Source organism: Corvus moneduloides, chromosome Z (assembly GCF_009650955.1).
Source record: "Corvus moneduloides isolate bCorMon1 chromosome Z, bCorMon1.pri, whole genome shotgun sequence".
Lineage (NCBI taxonomy): Eukaryota > Metazoa > Chordata > Aves > Passeriformes > Corvidae > Corvus > Corvus moneduloides.
Genome location: NC_045511.1, coordinates 48,273,618 through 48,291,548, shown reverse-complemented (window position 1 = coordinate 48,291,548; position 17,931 = coordinate 48,273,618). Strand labels below are relative to the sequence as shown.

Below are 17,931 nucleotides of genomic sequence, written 5' to 3'. Positions count from 1 at the left end.
TCTTAATTATTTATTGAAAGCTGATGGAACTACTGGGAGAACTGTTTCACAGCCCTTAACATTGTGAGCTGCTTTCCAGGTACCTGCTGTATTTTCAAAGATACCACATAGTCATTGCATATTAAAAAGAAAAAAATTACATATTTCAAGTAGTACTTTGTCAAAAACTGCCACTGCACTTGTTTCTGTAAACAATAACACCTAAGTATGCAAGTGATAAAATCAACAACTGTAGGATTCCTGACTTTAAATGTAATTAATAGAGAAACTGGAAGTGTAGGCTATTAAGTATTTATTGGCATTAGCACTTGAATTATTTACTAAATTCTAGAACTGACAATCTTAATGTAACTGCATTTGCTACAAAACCTAGAAAAGTGTAACTAAGATAAAAAATTGCAAGTCACTACCTGAAGAAAGTATCTTGAAGCTGATGAGGCATAGTTGCAAAGTCAAATGCACAATATGACTTTGGAAGAAAGACTTCCATGTTCTTTCTGACTTCTACAGGTGGACTTGTCATAATAGGTGCTGCACTGCCAAAAAAAGGATACGAGTACCTAATAAAAACAATAACAAAAATAATTAGTCTATAAATAGATAACTTTTCTTATACCTTCTGCAACAGGAAAACCAGTTTGGACATCATGTACTAAAGAATGACTTATATCCACATGTGCAAAATTTATACTAGTACATACAACATTAGAATTTAGTGTTCAAGTATTCATGTTTTCATTTACTTCAGGACTAATCCAGCTTCTTAATATTGGCTGTTGTTTCAACAAAGAGCTTTAAGAACCTGTATGTTCACAACCAGATGAATTCATATTTTACTAAAACTCTGCAATTATTACATGAAGTGAGCAGAGAAATAGAAGAGAAATTTATATTCACACATAGATTGTCACTTGAGAAAATTTGTAACTATACTTACAGTTAAGACTAGACTACCATGCAACAACTGATAACTAAGTATTCATATACACAATGTCAGAACCATTTGAAAATTTCATTAGCTTTTAATCTCCACAGTTTAACTGACTAAAAGGAAAGTCAAATCATTTTACCAATATAACTTAAAATGTGGCCTGAAACTACTCTACTGGCACATTTCAGTGTATGATAAACTGTAAAAAAAGGGACGGCTCAAATCTCTTAAACTTCATTTTGTTCAAACTGGTGACGCCAGCTGTCAGCTAAGTTCCTAATAAAATAAAAGCTGCATCAAATGATGCCACTATATATAAAAATTGCATACTTCACCTTTTGTGGAGAGTTGCTGAAAGAGCTTGTTTAGACTGGAGTAAAATAATGCTTCCAATCTACAGTGAATATGCAGTGTTTTACCCTGCAACCTTTCTTAACATTTATGTATCTAGATGTTTCTCCACTTTCCTGCCATGTTCATCACTGACTACAAAAATTCAAGTGCATGAAACAACAAAACCAATGTATTGTTACTGTTCTGAAACAAATTAATTATTGAAATGTTATATGAAAGATTCTATGTGACAAAATTCCAACCATTTTATGTTGCTTTCTACATACTATTTAGTAATGTAGCCTATACAGAAAGACATTAATAATGCACTCTGTATTATAATATACATATATATATATATAAATATTCTACCCCTACATCTCATCCACACCTTTTCAACCTAGCTCAGACAAAATCTAAACCCCCAAAAATCATCACCACAATTAGACTTCCCAGTGACCAGTTAAAACTGTATGAATCAAACTCTGACAGAAAAAAGGCAGAGCAAATGCAGAGGCACCTCCCTAGCCAGAAATATTCAATTCTTTCAAACTGAATCACCATTCAAAGATACTTCATCACAAACACCAAAAGTGCCCTAATGGAAACAAGACAAATTGTAAAACGTGTTGTTAATCACTGAATTCAATAACTAATCAATCACCACCAATAACTAATATACCATAAGCAGAATTTCTTTTTTAAGCCACCAAAATCATCTCTGTATCTACAAGTCTCTCAGAAGATAATGCATTTACTATACTGATTCTTCATGAAAACTAGAATGTTCTGCTTTGGATTCATGCACAAACCAGTGATCTGTCTCTTACTATAACACTAAAAAGAGTTCTTGGTAGAACATGGAAAACTACCAAAAAAAAAACCAAACCAAAAACAAAAACAAACAACCAAACAAAAAAACCCCCACAAAAAACAAAACAAACAAAAAAACACAACCTGCACAAAACCGAACAAAAAATCACTTAATTGATCAGCTGGAAATGCAGCCAGAAAGTAACACGAAAAGTAGTTCTCCTCTTCCTTTAAAGACTGATGTTTCTTGTCGTCCAAGCTCAGACATCCAAGTGACATTTAATACAAATTACAGTAAAAGGTAAAGTTTTACATATCACTAAACTGAGCATTAAAGATGATGAGCCAGATGAACATTCTAAAGTATTTTGCTACTGAAAATCAGCTATGTAAAAGGCATGAAGAAGCATAGAAGCATACTGCCAGCAATCACTCAGATTATGAAGGCTTTGTATTTACCAAGAATAACAAAAACAAATTGTACCTTAAAATGCAATTTATTGGAAAACCAACTTCCAGACCACGTATACTTCTTAAGTCTATTGAAAAGCAAAAATGGTGAGAGGCTGCTGGAATGACAATTTTCTGCGCTGACACAGGCTCAGAAGAACTGGACACACCTGCAGGGTTGGGCTGAGATACTGCTACTGGACCACTATCAGCTGAAAACACGAAAGACAATTCATGTGCATTTTTTATAACTTGTTCTGCCCAAAATAACAAAATATATCAAAGATTAGTGTCACACTTTAAATGCATGTAGAGAGGTTGCTTCCCTAAGAGATTTCAATTCCTTGTAAAATAAATGAATACTGTGAAAAATAACCACTCCTTCTGTAAGTTACTGCTTCTGAAGAAGAAACACCAAAAACCCAATATACTTTAAATTTTCTTAAAGGATTGTAATTTTTTTCCTTTCTTTATTATTCTTTGAAGCTATTAACTCACTGAAAAAAGTTTACCCTAAGATCAAAGACATTGAATTCTTCAGAAAGATGCTCTAAGACTTCAGTTTATATTAATTGTTCATAGCCAACTTGAGGGCATGCATAAGAAAAAAAACACATTTTTAGCAATTTAGGGGCTTTTTTAATTAACTAACTTCTTTAGGAGAATTACAAAGACAGGTTAACAGGTCAATTACAGTGCTCATGTAAGGCAGCATCAGCTATTAGCCTCAAACCGAGGCTTAGCTATTGTAGCGAACTAAAATGTGCAAAGCACATCTGCTTCTGTCACAGAACCCATCCACTGTGACATCCATTTTATAATTTAGGGAGCAGAAGCATCACTGAGTGCCTGTCCAATTACATCCAGGCTTCTCATATCCTTACAATGAGACCCAATACTGCCTTCAAAGTGCAAAGCATCAAACGACAAGTCCCACGGGCAGGTCTCCAAAAGGTGTTCTTGAAAGGTGAGCAAGACATTTTGTGTAAGTCTTCAAGGGCTATTTGGGCTACCAAGCCCCTCCAAAAAGAGGGATTGAAAGTGTCAGGTAAGAACTCAACTTAAATTCTACTTGTTCTGATACTTTCTTCATAATTATTTAAAGTGTTTCCACTTTTGTCATTTTTAAAGAAATGCATCATTACTAGCATTGACTTTTATTATTTTCCTCCTTTTCATAAGTGTTTTGTTTGCATTAATAGTAACATTACAAGAAAGAAGAATGCTGTAATAATTCAACATCAGCTAGTTAACACAACATAGGGATGAAACAATTTTAAGTGATGCAGGTAAGATGTCAGTAGATTGCTTGGTGCAAAGAAGCATCTGGAATTTTAAGGTCATCGCAAAACAAAAAGTACATACAGCTTACTGTTAAAATTCATTTGAATTGCTACTTGACTATAGTCAAATTTCATTTAATGTACTAAAATCGATAAATTTTGCCTTACTGGGATTTTGCACATCTAACTGAGGTGACTTCACTCTGCTCTGCAATTTCAAAGCTGGAAGCTCTTCAAGACACTGTTTGTTAACCTCTTGAGGGCAGCCAGCCACCAGACCTGAAGGACAAATGTGAAATGGCATGTTTTACATCTTAGCAGAACAGAATTATAAAATTACTATTACTATTAATAAAAAAAGCACAATCCTGGATTTCCTAACCAGAGATTCAAACCAGCCGCTGGGTTCACAATACTTTCTTGCTACATTCCATATAAAGGACTTAATCCTCACTTAGATAAGATCAGTTAGGATTAAAAGAAAATTTGGACAAATCCTGAGAGCCTATTCTACAGCACAGAATTTCCTCTACAGAACTGGGTGTCCTCAGGACAAATCTCAAAAGACCAGCAATATAAATATCATAAGAAAAATAAGTCTGCTTTATTCATAAACCATCTCTTAAGAAAATTCATGTTCAGTAATGTCCAGACAAACAACATTTTTTTGAGATTTATTCTATTATTATAGTATTTCTTATCTCCGTTCCTCTTGCACTTTTTCATGACCCAGGTCTCAACTTAGAAACAACTCTTCCAATGGCTCAGGCTACCAAATCCAAACTAAATGATTACATAAAAACAAACAAAAACTCAGTTGATTGGTTTTGTCCAGGAATCTGTACAACAGGAACATCTGTCTTCACAAATTATTATCCACATAGTAAATTCCTCAGAAAATTTTAAAATCCCACATTACCCCTGCTATTGTATTTAATAAATGTTAACATTAGACCATTTCATCTCATTGAGGAAGTCAGTTTCTTTCTACGTCATGAATATATTATAAAGGAATAGTACATGATCCAAGACCACACTTGGCAACTGGGCAAAATGTTATATACCACATACCCCTTTTCTGTGGTTTTGTGCCTTTTTCAAACTTAAGACTTTCCACTTCACTTTCTGTTGCTACATCTTCTTTTGAAGAACACTGGTCAGCTTGAGGTGGCACAGTTTGGGATCTCTGCTGCAGGCACTCTGTTTTTCCACTAACAGGTGAAAGAACTTTCTCCTGTGGCTGTTTGGGTTCAGTCGCAGCATTTAAGGGAATCAAAGGCTGAATGAAATTATATAGTTTTCTTATTGATCATGGCTAGCACTGAAAAATTCTGCCTATGACATTTTCATAATATGAGATTATTTTTCAGACATAGAAAAATGCCAACGAAAGGATTATTTATATAAAGCAATTAATTCTTTCAGGTTTTTTTTAACATAAAAAGTAGTCAAATATTCTTTAGAAACACCAATAATTTTTTAACGTGGAATTGTGCAACACTGTCTAAACCAACAATGAATAGGTAAGACATACCTGGGTAGTCAAGCTCTCCCTTTGAAGAATTACAGATACCCCAACAGCAGGAACCAGATCCATTGGCAGTTGTGGCAGTTTCTGTTTAGCTCTATTTGGCGCAACAAGGACAAATGGTCCTTCTACTGCCACAGGGTGTTGATCAATCTCCACATTTCCTTTCTTCAGTAGTCCAGACAGGGGTACTTCAGTGCTTCCAAGAGAATGGTCCCCACAGCAAAGATGGATCTGTACACACACAAAGGTGCTAGAAAGTAACTGGTATGTGTGATACCATCTGTGCACTCTCCACTAAAGGTACCATAAATACAACAAGTTCTCATCCCTAACCTAGCCCCAGCATACTGAGAATAAGAACAGCTAAGAAATGGCAGTTTTGAGCAGGTAGGATTTGCTCACCGACAGGACAGCAGCAAATCACTGACTGCCCTTCTGAGAACCTGTTCTATCATTCCTTCTGTAGGATAAATTCAGTACTCTGTGGCTTCTAAACACAGCACAGATTCTTGCCCTTAATGTATAGGCATATAAAACGCATGACTGCAAAGTAAGGAAAAAGGTACTTGAAGGCTTTGTGCATATATTAGACACCACTTAAGTAGCAAGGATTTTTGGAATTAAGTAAGCGTGGTTTTATTTCCTGGTAAACATCGTTATTTGAAAACTTGACTCAACTGTTTACTCCTTACACAGCTTAATATTTACACATACAAGTAAAAGATGGATCTTAAAAAAAACCAACACTCTAAAATAGGACTACTATATAGATTACTAAGGTAATCTGTTTTCCTCAAAGTCACTCTTCGAAACTTACGTATGAATTTGCTTTTTGCCAAGAGACTTCAGTTTTGATTTAGCAGATCAGAACACTGTATTCCCATCCTTAACATTTATTGCACTTAAGGAAAACTGTCATGCTAAAAGGTGTCAGCTGCCAGTATACATACCTGTGCGTGTATATACTCATACATACACACAAATAAAGTCACACAATATGTATATATACACAGCCAACTCTGGCAACTAGCACCTTTTACAACTGAAGTCTTCATTTCTGGAAAAATACATTAAAATTAAGAATCAGAACACAGTGCTCTGATCCTGTATCCTAAATTTTAAGGAGCTGAGTGAGAAGTCAAAAGAAAGAAAACTGCAAATCAAAATGTGGATCTGACTGCACAAGAACTTCTGTTCAAAAAGTTGTTCTTTACACATGATGCAAACATGCATAATTCCCCATATATGTACATATGTATCACATATGCTATATTAAATACTTTAAGACTGTAGAGTAAGATTAAATTCCAAACACCAGTGCCTATGTTTCTCCAAAAAGACTTAAAGTTGAGGCAAAAAAAAAAAAAAACCAACCCTGAAACATTACAAGATTTAAACAAAAACATTCTTAAACCACCCTGGATAAAAACCCTAGAACGGTCTGTATAAACTTAAAGAAAAATAACTTTTAAAAGGTCCAGATCCACAACTTACTTTGTATAATTAACACTGTCTTATTTACCAGCTACATCATCAGAAACCCTATACCACCATCATTTAATGAAATAGCCTCTTGTTTGTAATTAGTTTGAACCATGCACAGATTGCCATAAACACTAAGTACTACCTGATATTTAGAATCATAGATTAATTTGGGTTGGAAAAGACCCTTAAGATTGGTGAGTCCAGCTGTTAACCTAACACTGCCAACCCACCACTAAACCATGTCCCTCATTTAAAGGCAAGCTGAAGATAAGCAATATCCTGTAACAGCCCAAATATGTCCGTAGTGTATTTAGAAACAGTGTTTGGCTACAGAGCATGGAGAAAAGATGGACCTCCCTTATTACTCACGAAGAGTGCTGAGGACAGTGATTTTAGAATTTAGGCAAGAGTGACCTGAGCAGCTGGCATGGGATTACCATAGGTAGCACAAAGCAGGACTCTGGGTTGCAGATGGTCTGATTGCAGTGCAGGCCCCAAAGCACAGAGCTCTTGAGAATATACCAAACTCTTTGGGAAGATCATATTTCAGCAACACCTTTTATCATGACATGTAAACCAGCTCGTTGTAATAGCAACTAATTAAAAAGACAGCACTCCACCGGGGCTAGGAAACTTGCTGCTAAGGTTTCCCTCATATCAGCAAGACAATCAACTTATATTTGAGCCAAAATACTGTAATACGATCTTAGCTTTGGAAACAGAAATGCATCCCAGATACAGCCTGTGATGTATTGTATTTCTTTAATTTTCATTATTTTCATTCACATTTGAAATGAAACAGCTTACCTGCAATTTTGACTGCGCACAAAGATAAACATGAAGAACTTCTACTGTGCTACGTATTCGAACTGAAGCTCTTTCTGGCTCGAAGTTTGGATTAATTAAATCAGTGAAAGGTTCATTTGTGACATCATTTCCCAGTAATGAGTAGTAGAAAAAAAACTCAGGTTGTAGATCAGGGAGCTTCATAGTACTAGGAATTAACTGAAAGAGATGGAGAAGACAATAATGTATCTCTTTCTTTTATGTAGAGATAATAGTAGTTCTGAAGCATTAGCTTGGAAGTTAGAGTTTAAAGTGACCAGCTGACCTAAATCCTAGCTTGCACTCCACAAACAACTTTTATATTAATACTCAAATCAAAAATGTTTTACTTTTTTAAAGTAAAAAAAAAAAAAGCAAGCTTTAATTTACAAGCATAACAACAACTTGCAAAATATTCTGAATTACCTTTAAGATTCATCAACACCAGGGGCTGTAACTCACATTATTTAATAACATCAAGCACTGCACAAATACTCAGAAATAAGCAGTCCTTCATAAAATATTTCCAATAGAAATAATTCAGATTAGATACTGTTTTATAATTTATGTGATTGAATAAAAGACTGAAACAGACAGCTACTCCATCCTGTAGCCAACTGCAGCTATGAGTTCAACGCCTAGAGAGGCACAAGCCACCCCAGAATGATCACAATAAATTTACATCTCAAGGCCCTATAATTCTGACATGGAAAATTATTTTGCCTGAAAAAAATAAAGATGACAAGACTGAGGAGAGTTTCATATACCTTGAGTTCTAGACCAATTAAGAGCATACTGTCAGTACAGCATGAACACAGCAGCTGAGGTCTAAAGCTGAAACAATCATTAGCATGGCACTTCATCCCAGCTCTAAGTCCTTCCCTCAGGCAATATATGAACTCTGTCTTACATACTTGAAAAGTATTTCACCTTGTTTGAACTTCAGTGCATGGGCACCACACTGAAGACTGGTATTATCCATACACACTTTTTTCACTATATTGCAGTAGAGAAGTATGCGTTCCATAAGAATGCATAATTTAAAGTAAACACAGCTTTAGCACTTCAAAAGAATTATATTTCATCTGCAGTCTGATATGTTAAGGACTTCATAAAGTTTTAAAATGAATATAAATTCACTATAGGACAGGGTTATTTCTTGAAATAAACTTAGAAAACAATAAAAAAATCCTAATTAGAAATGAAGAATGGGAGGGTGAAAATACTAATGTGAGATAATACTTCTTAAGAACCACACATAGCAGTGAAACAGACCTGTTCCAACTGTGTGGCAAATGCAATGGTTACAGACAAGACAAAGTGTTCTCTGCAATACTCTGGTGGTCCAATTTGATGATAGCCCTCTTCTTCATTCAAGACTGGCACAATACTTTTAGGGTCTAGTCCGGGAAAAAGGGTGAGTACTAAGAGAGAAGAAATAAACATAAATAATTATAATAAGCTTAATTTAATAAACATAAGTCTTTATAATTGCTGCAGCAATCTGATACATAATTGCAATTTTATTTTTAAGCATTACACATGGACATTACATGTGGAAAGAAAAATTACAAATAAAGATCTCAATGCCTGGTACCAAATTATTGCAAAACTCAAAAAAGCCCCTACGTATACTTCAGTATAGCTACAAAAAATTTGGAAATTAACTTCTATTTACAGATGTTATATTGAACACCATGCTAGACAGAATCCTAGTTCCTCTTTTTATTTGTGAGTAACATTACAGTGACTGGAAGTTTATTTCATTATGCTAGAGTCTACCATGCTCTTTCTTTACTTTGTTCGTTAAAGAAAATGCAAGGCAGTAACTGCATATTGCAACCTGTTTCAACAAGTATGATATGCCATTCCACAGATCTTTATAATGTTTCATTCAAAGTCTTTTCATCTGAAGTCTTCAATGCCTAAAACATATTCTGTATTCTGGTTTGCTAGTTTCTGTTCTATAGTGCCAGTAATTCAACACATTTCAAAGCCCTCAGGTTACACCAAATAGAAATAATGACACAGCATTTTGTGAACAAAAAAGCTCCATTTCAAATACTGGAAGCTTTACACAACTTAAGTCAGTAAAGAAAAAAAAGGTATATGAATACTAAATGGAAAATTACTGGACTAGACTAGAACTGGGTAATCCAGCTCTCTCATACCCAATGCCTGGAACATTAACTTGACAACTGCGAAAACCCACAAGTTTGTTTGTTTTTCTCCATTACATAAATACGATATTGACTAATTTTGACATGACAAAAGAAAGGCAAAAGCTGGCAAACTTGTCTGTAGCAATTATTCCACAGAAAACATCAAGTGAAAAACAGTGCTGAGTGAAGGCAGAAGGTTCTTCCTTTATTTTTTGCCAGTGTCATGAGGGATAGGAGAACTCACAGGCATAAAGATCACACGGGAAGTGCAGACTAAGGAATCATTTACAGTTGTTCCTTGCCTCCTCTACAAATTTTACAATATGGAAAGTTCCCTGTGTTTTGTTGTAAACCTGAAAGAATGGAGTAAGCTCTGCACTTACATGGAAACTTAAATACTGTCTTAAGCAGTTTTGAAAGGCAGCCAAGTCAGTGAATTCTGGGCCAGAAGCTTGTAAAACACTTACTGCTACTGACCACTCTGTTTTTACAAAATCACAGCCACAGATCATAAGCAGAAGTATTGTGAAGTATGCAGGAGAAAATGCACTAGTTTTACCAAAAGGCTCATTTTTCAAAAGTTAAGTATACAGGCATTTGGGTGGGGGATCAGGGCAAGATGGAATTATGGTTTTGTTTAAAGGCTCTTTAAATCAAGTTTCTAAGACCTTGTTTTTGTTTTTTTAAAAACTACTAACTTGCATTAAAAAAAAAACCAACAAAAATATGCAGATGAAAAAGTGACTAAAAGGCACAGCACACAAAGGCACCTACTCGTGCTACCATTTGATTTCCAATAGACTTTTGGCACATTTCACTAATTTCTTCTGAGAGAAATGAACAAGAAAATCCAGAATTGGAATGAGTCCCAACAGTAAGCAGATGTTACCACAAAAAACGACCCTTAACAAAAGAACATGATTTAAGTACTGAAAGATTAGAAAAAGAACCCACCAAAAAAAAAGCCACCAAAAAAGAAGCAAGCCTACCCAATAAATTAGACATTTTACTACCTTACAGTTCCACGCCCAAAGTACTTCTTACACTCTGTAAAGAAGCTCCTTTCCTATTTCTTTCATAACTTTCTAAAGCCCAAAAATATGAGTAAAATGCCCAAGAAAGTTAACTATGGGACCCTGATTCTCATTTTAAACATCAGCTGGTTTGTAACTTGTCCCCCTAGAAGTCACACAACTACCACAGTAAAGAATCCTTGAAAAATTTACTGCCAAAAGGAACATTAATCAGCTGTAAAGGATTTGCATCGGAACAGATGTGAAATTAAAATTCTCTTGACACTTAAAACAACACAGTTGAAACAAGTGATATGTCATCTGGCTCAGGAAGATTTTTAATTGAAAGTGAGTGGTATTATGTCACTTACCCTTCCCTTCTCTAGAGGGTGCCTCTTTTGCTTTAAAATCATGGACCAGTGCTTTTGAATCTGTCTCCAATGCAACACCAAGTTGTATTTCAGGCTTAAATTTAGGGTACTTGTTACCAAGCAAAGGATACCATTTAGGTGTCTACATAGTAAAATACAAAAAATAAGACCCAAGAGTGTTTAAAAACCACAGAAAAAAGATAGTATTAAAGAAAACTCAGTCTTAATCTAGCACTTCTACTTCATCATCTACAGAAATACACTTTGGTTTTTATTTCTAAAAGTTTGGTCTGTGTAGTACACTATTGTACTAAAAAATCTGTAGGATGGTTACTGGACAACTAGCTGAATATTCCAATTTTTTTCCACTGACTTGTACAGCAAAAAAGTTAGAAAGAGAAATATACCATAGATCTTAGAAAACCTTTAAGTCCTCAACTGTGCATAGTAAATCATAGGCACTGAAAATTCTCAAGAAGAGTGATGTCAAAATAAGACACCACGCTCCTCGGATGACCCATATCAAAGTTATATTTTGATCAAGCTTGATATAAGAGTATGGGCTAATTAAATTTATATAAAAAATTGTATTGTGCTTACTCCATGCTGTATTAAAAAACAACTTAAGACTTGATTTGATGATGGAGATTCAATTGGTCCATATTTATTGCTTAGATAAATTTTTCCAGTTGATTAAATAATGAAAGGGTGTAGATTAATTGGCTGCTAGTACTCCAATTATCCAATTCAGAAATAAGCAAGATTAGTACAACAATTTTTGCATTTGCACATGTTCTCAGACTCAAGATATCTCTCCTCCAAAGAAAAGAAAAAACAATAAGATCCCCCATACATGATCAATCAGTCATACTCCAAAACAAAACTCAAAAGTTTAGTCTGTGCTTTAATTCAAATTATATTGCCTGTAATAGCATTGCTGCCAAAGCATAAATTTTAAAACTTTATGCCCCATAACATACCTGTTTCTTGTCCTGTGCAGCCCTTAAATCCAGTACAATGTAGCCTATATTCTCTTTAGCTGAAGATACAGGATCCAATGCAAAACACTGGAGCTTGATAGGTGTGCGCTGCAGCCTGAAAAAGCAAGTTAGTTGAAATACTAAATATAAAATGTATCTGTGCCATTAGTTCTCAAAGATATTTCATAACTTTCCAGCAAGCCAATGATACAAAGCTTGTTATATAACTAGTTTCATTGTGTCGGAAATTGAATTTATATTGAACATACAAAAACTCATCAGTGAGTGAGAGAATGAACAAGTGGTTTAATTTTCTAAAATTAAAGAGGAGTGCATTGGAGCCTCATAGTCTCAAGTTCTATTAAAAAGACATTAGTGACAAATAAATACCTCATCCACATAAAAGAAATAAGCACAGCACCTCACAAGAAATTTGAATTACACTTGTAAGGGCATCTTAAAAACAGGACTTGTGGAGAAGATTTTTGGGTAAAGCACCTAACTACTTCAAGGCACAGATAAGATGTGCAGCACGTGGCACATGCAGGCATCTTTCTCTGTCAAACAAAGATGATACAGCCTTTTAAACGTCTTTGTTTGTCATAATATTACAACCTGTAAGTCGTAAAACTTGTGAAATCAAATAACAGTTATGGAAAGGTTCAATTTCTAACCTTATTTCCTTGACATTTTCAAAAACTATTTACATAGGCTTGTCAGGTTTGAAATTAAGTTAATTTTGTGTCACAGTACACATAAGGAAGCTTGACTCCAATGTTTGAATTACAGTGTTATTAATTTGTTCTAAGCACCTGTGGGTGTTTACCTTTTAGAATTTTTAAGCATCGCTTCTCTTGCCACACACTACCTTTTTTTGTACATTACCTCAGTACATTTTTTAACAACATTATGGTAGATAAAAGTAAAAGAAAGTTCAAAAAACCAATTCAGATGACAGTAACAAAACCCCAGTATTTCACTAACTGTAAAGACAAGAAAATTGAAGTTTATCTGCAGATGAGAGTTGACTTTTTAACATTACCTGTGCTGATGAAGCGCTTTCCTACCAAGCTCCCAAGCCAATTCTGTAGCAAATTCAGGCTGATCAGTATGCTCTACAGGATCAGTAGCCAGCTGTTCACCATCTAACTTGGCTTCAACTATAAGCATGTGCTTGGGTCGTTTTGGAAAACAGCGCCCTGTAAAAGAGTGGCATTGCACGGCCATCACTAAAAAAGAAGCAGGAGCTCAGATTTATGCCATAAGCCAATCAAGCAAAATTAATTTCCCATATCATCTTCCCTGCTCTGTTCTTTAAAGAAAAAGTGTTTGCCCTATGCAGAAATATGACAGAACTTAAAACGAAACAGACTACTTGTGAAGAAACAAGAAATCAAGTAACAAAGAAAAAAGAAAAAGTAGCAAGCAATTAGAATGATTTGAGAAATCTGTGACTGGCAATAAGTAAGGGAGCAGGTGAGAGAAAGAAAGTGAATGTTTTACTTCAAATGAAGATGTTATGACTGTCCAACACCAAAACAGAAAAACACAATCTTATAAAAGTAGTGAAACATGTTTTTCCTGCCACTTGATGAAAAGAAAAATTATTACCAGATTAGGAGAGTGCCTAAAACTGTATATGATTGGTCCTGGGTTCAGGATCATCCAATATTCTGGTTTGAAATGACATGAAGAAGTGAAAATTTACTTATATCACAGCGTGGGGAGATGATACTACAGGCATGTCAGACGACAGGATCTTATTTGTAAGCTCCTCTGGCAAACTACATAAATGGACATAATAGGATACATAAATAGAGATAATAGGATTTACTTGACAAAGAGAAAGCATTGAGCCAAAACAACCCAAAACCCCACTAATCTCCAAAACAGCCCAAAAATAGAAAAAGACACCCCAATAAACAACTCACACACTAATTAGACGACAGCAACTAAAGTCTGTACAAATACAAGATGAAGAACAACTAGCTATACGTTCGACACAACACTACCAAAACCAGCTTACAACAGATTGCTAAGAAGGGACAGAAACACCAGAACACCACTTAAAAAACCCCCCAAACCCTCAGGAAAGGATGGTTACTTTTCTCATTCATTTAAAATAAAACATTTTGTAAATACCTCCAAGACCTAACCGGGGGTAGCCAACCCCAGCCTTAAAATACGTACGCCCAAAGCTTTGTCAATAAAATTGGTTTACTCAACGCTGCTCGGCTTAGCCCGCTCAGGCCACCAGAGAAAACACCTTGGAGGCAGCGACCACCCCTCATCTTCCTCTCAGCATAGAGGGGACGCGCTGCAGCCGGGAGGCCGCGACCCTCCCGCCCGCCCCCCCCGTTACCTTCCAGCACAGAGACGACGATCAGCAGCCGATCGGCGGCGCTGGACACCATCTCCCCGCTCCGCCCGGGCGCTGCCAGGGCCAGGAAGCGCGGCCGCTCCCGAAGCGGAGCGGAGGGAACCAGGAGCCCTCAGGCCGCTCCTCCCGCGCTGCCGCCACTCGCCGCCCTTTTGCCGCCGCGGAGCCTTTAAACGCCAACCGCCGCCGCTTCCGCCCGGCAACGCCGGCCCCGCCGCTTCCGCCGCCGGCTCCGCCCCGCACCGCCCGGGCACCGGCACCGCCTCGGCCCCGGCACCACCCCCGCACCGCCCCGGCACCGCCTTGGCCCCGGCACCACCCCCGCACCGCCCGGGCACTGCCACCGCCACCGCCTCGGCCCCGGCACCGCCTCCGCACCGCCCGGGCACCGGCACCGCCACCGCCTCGGCCCCGGCACCGCCTCCGCACCGCCCCGGCCCTGGCAAAACCCCGGCACCGCCCCCGCCCTGCCCTATAACCACCGAGGGTCAGCGGCAGTGCCACGGCGCGGACTGTTCGGCAGCGAGTGGGGCTGTAGCCGGAAACCTCACAAATAAAAATATAAAAACGTTTTTCACAAGTATTCTGCATTGCCAGTGGAGGAATACCAGCTGCTTCAAGGACGTACCTTTTGTTAACGTGGGGAAGTTTCTTTACTTTTTTTTTTCCCCACTGTGATGAGTGTCAGAGCAGGAGAATCTGAATGCAATCGTAGCGAAATGCAGCTTTGTCCTCCTTAGCTAATTTTTTAGAGTATTCTTGTCTTCCGCAAGAAGTAATAATCAGTTAAGCAGCAATATCAGGAAGTAGTGTGTCCCTGCACTTGGCACCCCAAGTTCAACACATACGTCTTGACTGTGAGGCAACCCCCCCGCCCCCCCATTTTTAAGTTTACACTATTTTTTTAGTAGATGGCCTAGCAAAATCCTTGTGTGGACATAAAATCCTTGTGTTTTAGTAACACACATATTCTGTGAAGTTTCTGAGTCACAATTTGCAAACACCAGGAGAGGGAGAACCTGTTTTCCTTTTGCAAGAGTTTTATTCTGGTTCTGAAACACTTCCTAAAAAGACACTTATATCTGAGTTGAATCTGCCCAAGTTCAATTCTGGCTGCTGCTTTTCGTTGTGTCATCTTTGGGCATATAATGCTGCATGTGGCACAGCAACTCTCTGTCTCTCCAGTCTGAGCTCTTAAATTTCTACCACTGTCATGTTCTGCAAGGCAGGTTGTTTTTATAGATACTTTTTACACAAAACCTGGAGGCAGACCTCTGAAAAGTGAGTGATTTGGGCTAGTGAGGGAACCCTGATGATAACAGGGTTTACCTGTACGGCTCTTTTACTTGAAAATTGATTTCTCTGGGTGTGATTCATTAAAATAATAGTCTTGTGAACTACTGTTGAAAAAAAAAATCACTTCTTCTTGTAACTGTTCATGGATTTGTTTTTCACCTATTTAGCAAGCTGGACTGGTTCAGCACAGGGACAGACAAATGCCAGAGCCAGCAGAAAAGACTGAGAGCATGGGACTAACAACGCTGGTTTATAGGTGTTTATGTCTGCACATGGCAAAGCATGTGGAATCTCTTCTTTTGGCAACAGCAAGCCTTTAAATCAGGTCACCTACCTCATGGAACTTTATCCTTTGACATTCACTCCTGGCCCTAACCTGACTTTTATCTTGATGTTACAGGTATTAACTGTGCCAAGAGCCTCATCACTGTAAACTCTTTTTAGTAAAGACTTTTTTTCATCAAAAAAAAGGAGGAGATAGAAGGAGAGATAAAAAGACATTAAAAAGACAATAGGACCTTCTTGGTCTTATAATCTACATTTATTTTGCAGTCTTTCTCTATGCATCCTAGAACCACCAAGGTTTGTTTCCTTATTATGTCATCACAGTCTTGCCTATGTGTATCTCATCTCGCGCATTTGCCTGCCAAGGTGTCAGCTGCAAGATGTGATCTATGCAAGAATACTCGACAGCAGCAGTGAGCACACATGTGGGAGGTGTGCCCAGGTAGAGGAACACCTTCACTTAGTGACAGAACTGTGGGAGGCAGTGAGTAGATTGAGCAGCATTGGAGAGTCTGAGTGAGAGATAGACTACTTGAGAAACCCCCTACCTTCCCAGGGACAGACCTGGGAGGATGCATGATACAGGGGATTCCCTATCCTATCCTATCCTGTCCTGTCCTGTCCTGTCCTGTCCTGTCCTATCCTATCCTATCTTTAATCTGCAGAACACCATGGCTTAAGGGATAGGGGGGAAATGGTGACAACTTCCTGCCCTGCATAGCGGAGCATCCCCTCCATTACTACCCCACCTTTCCCAGGTGCCCTGGCATAACAGGTACAAGGCTCTGCAAGTGCAGCTGAACAGTGACGAGAAGGGTGGTTCATCTAGGTTGGACATGTCGCTGAGGTTGAGTCAGCCTACTCCTTGTGTCAAGACTGCTTCCATACAGAAAAAGAAAAAAAGATGTGTCATTGTCATAAGAGACTTTCTTGTGAGAGGAACAAAAAGCCCAATATGTACACTGGATCCACTCCTTAGAGAAAGTCTATTGCTCCTCGGAGCTGTGTTAAAGACATTAGGAGGAAACTTTCTACTCTGGTACAGCCCTCAAATTATTAACCATCAATACTTTTTCAGGCAGGCAGTGAAGAAATTGCCATAAGAAATCTAAGGGCAATCAAAAAGGGAATTCAGCATCTTGTGACTAACTGGTTAAGGGATCAGGAGCACATGTAAAATTCTTCTCTATCGTTCCACTTGCAGGGAATGATGAAGGAAGAAACAGGAAGCAGATCAAGAGAGTAACAGATTGGTATCTAACTCTGAGACTGGTCAAACTGATCCCTGGTAGAATTTTGTGGGTTTTGATCATCAGGCATGCTGCTCCCAGGCTTATTTCTAGTGAGCCTATTTTTATCCCCTTTTCCCTTCAAATGTAGTTTAAAACTCCTTCAGTGAGGCTTGTTAACTCCTGAGTGAAGATCCTTTTCTCCCTTAAAGACAGGTGCACCCCATTTGTCAGCAAATTATTTGATGATCAAAAATATTCAAGGGGGTGGTGTGCAAGTCGACACTGTAGCAGATTTGAATTGCCCCTGTACTAATTTGTGCAGCAGGGATGGGTGTTTAAGTGTTAGAAACCATAGAAGCACCTGAGAACAGTCATACAGGAATTAGGTCTTCTTCCCCTAAAGGTGGCAGGACTGATAGCCCAACTGAAATGTAATGGAAAACATTGTGAAGCCCAAAAATTACAGTGTAAGCAATCATGGAAAAATAGTGGGATGACTTGTGCTTCTGGAATGCTGCAACAAGTGGCTATAAACTATTCAGAATCAGCAGGGAAAGAGAG

General features: G+C 37.8%; 1 protein-coding gene across 4 annotated transcripts in view; it reads right to left on the bottom strand.

The window, feature by feature from the left end:
• CEP120 (centrosomal protein 120) overlaps positions 1-14,747 on the bottom strand; it is a 37,892-nt gene extending 23,145 nt beyond the window's left edge. For 2 of the 4 annotated variants that reach the window (XM_032096539.1, XM_032096542.1), the window contains exons 1-11: positions 14,540-14,747; positions 13,220-13,376; positions 12,178-12,292; positions 11,198-11,339; positions 8,927-9,075; positions 7,634-7,831; positions 5,345-5,572; positions 4,882-5,089; positions 3,979-4,089; positions 2,562-2,739; positions 411-560 (exon numbers count right to left, since the gene is read on the bottom strand). In XM_032096539.1, the coding sequence (XP_031952430.1) occupies positions 411-560; positions 2,562-2,739; positions 3,979-4,089; positions 4,882-5,089; positions 5,345-5,572; positions 7,634-7,831; positions 8,927-9,075; positions 11,198-11,339; positions 12,178-12,292; positions 13,220-13,376; positions 14,540-14,591 (1,688 nt within the window). In that variant the 5' untranslated portion in view covers positions 14,592-14,747. Of the gene's footprint in view, positions 1-410; positions 561-2,561; positions 2,740-3,978; positions 4,090-4,879; positions 5,090-5,344; positions 5,573-7,633; positions 7,832-8,926; positions 9,076-11,197; positions 11,340-12,177; positions 12,293-13,219; positions 13,377-14,539 lie in introns of all 4 variants that reach the window. The other 2 variants (XM_032096540.1, XM_032096541.1) reach the window with 2 other exon arrangements.
• Between the last annotated feature and the right edge of the window lie 3,184 nt (positions 14,748-17,931).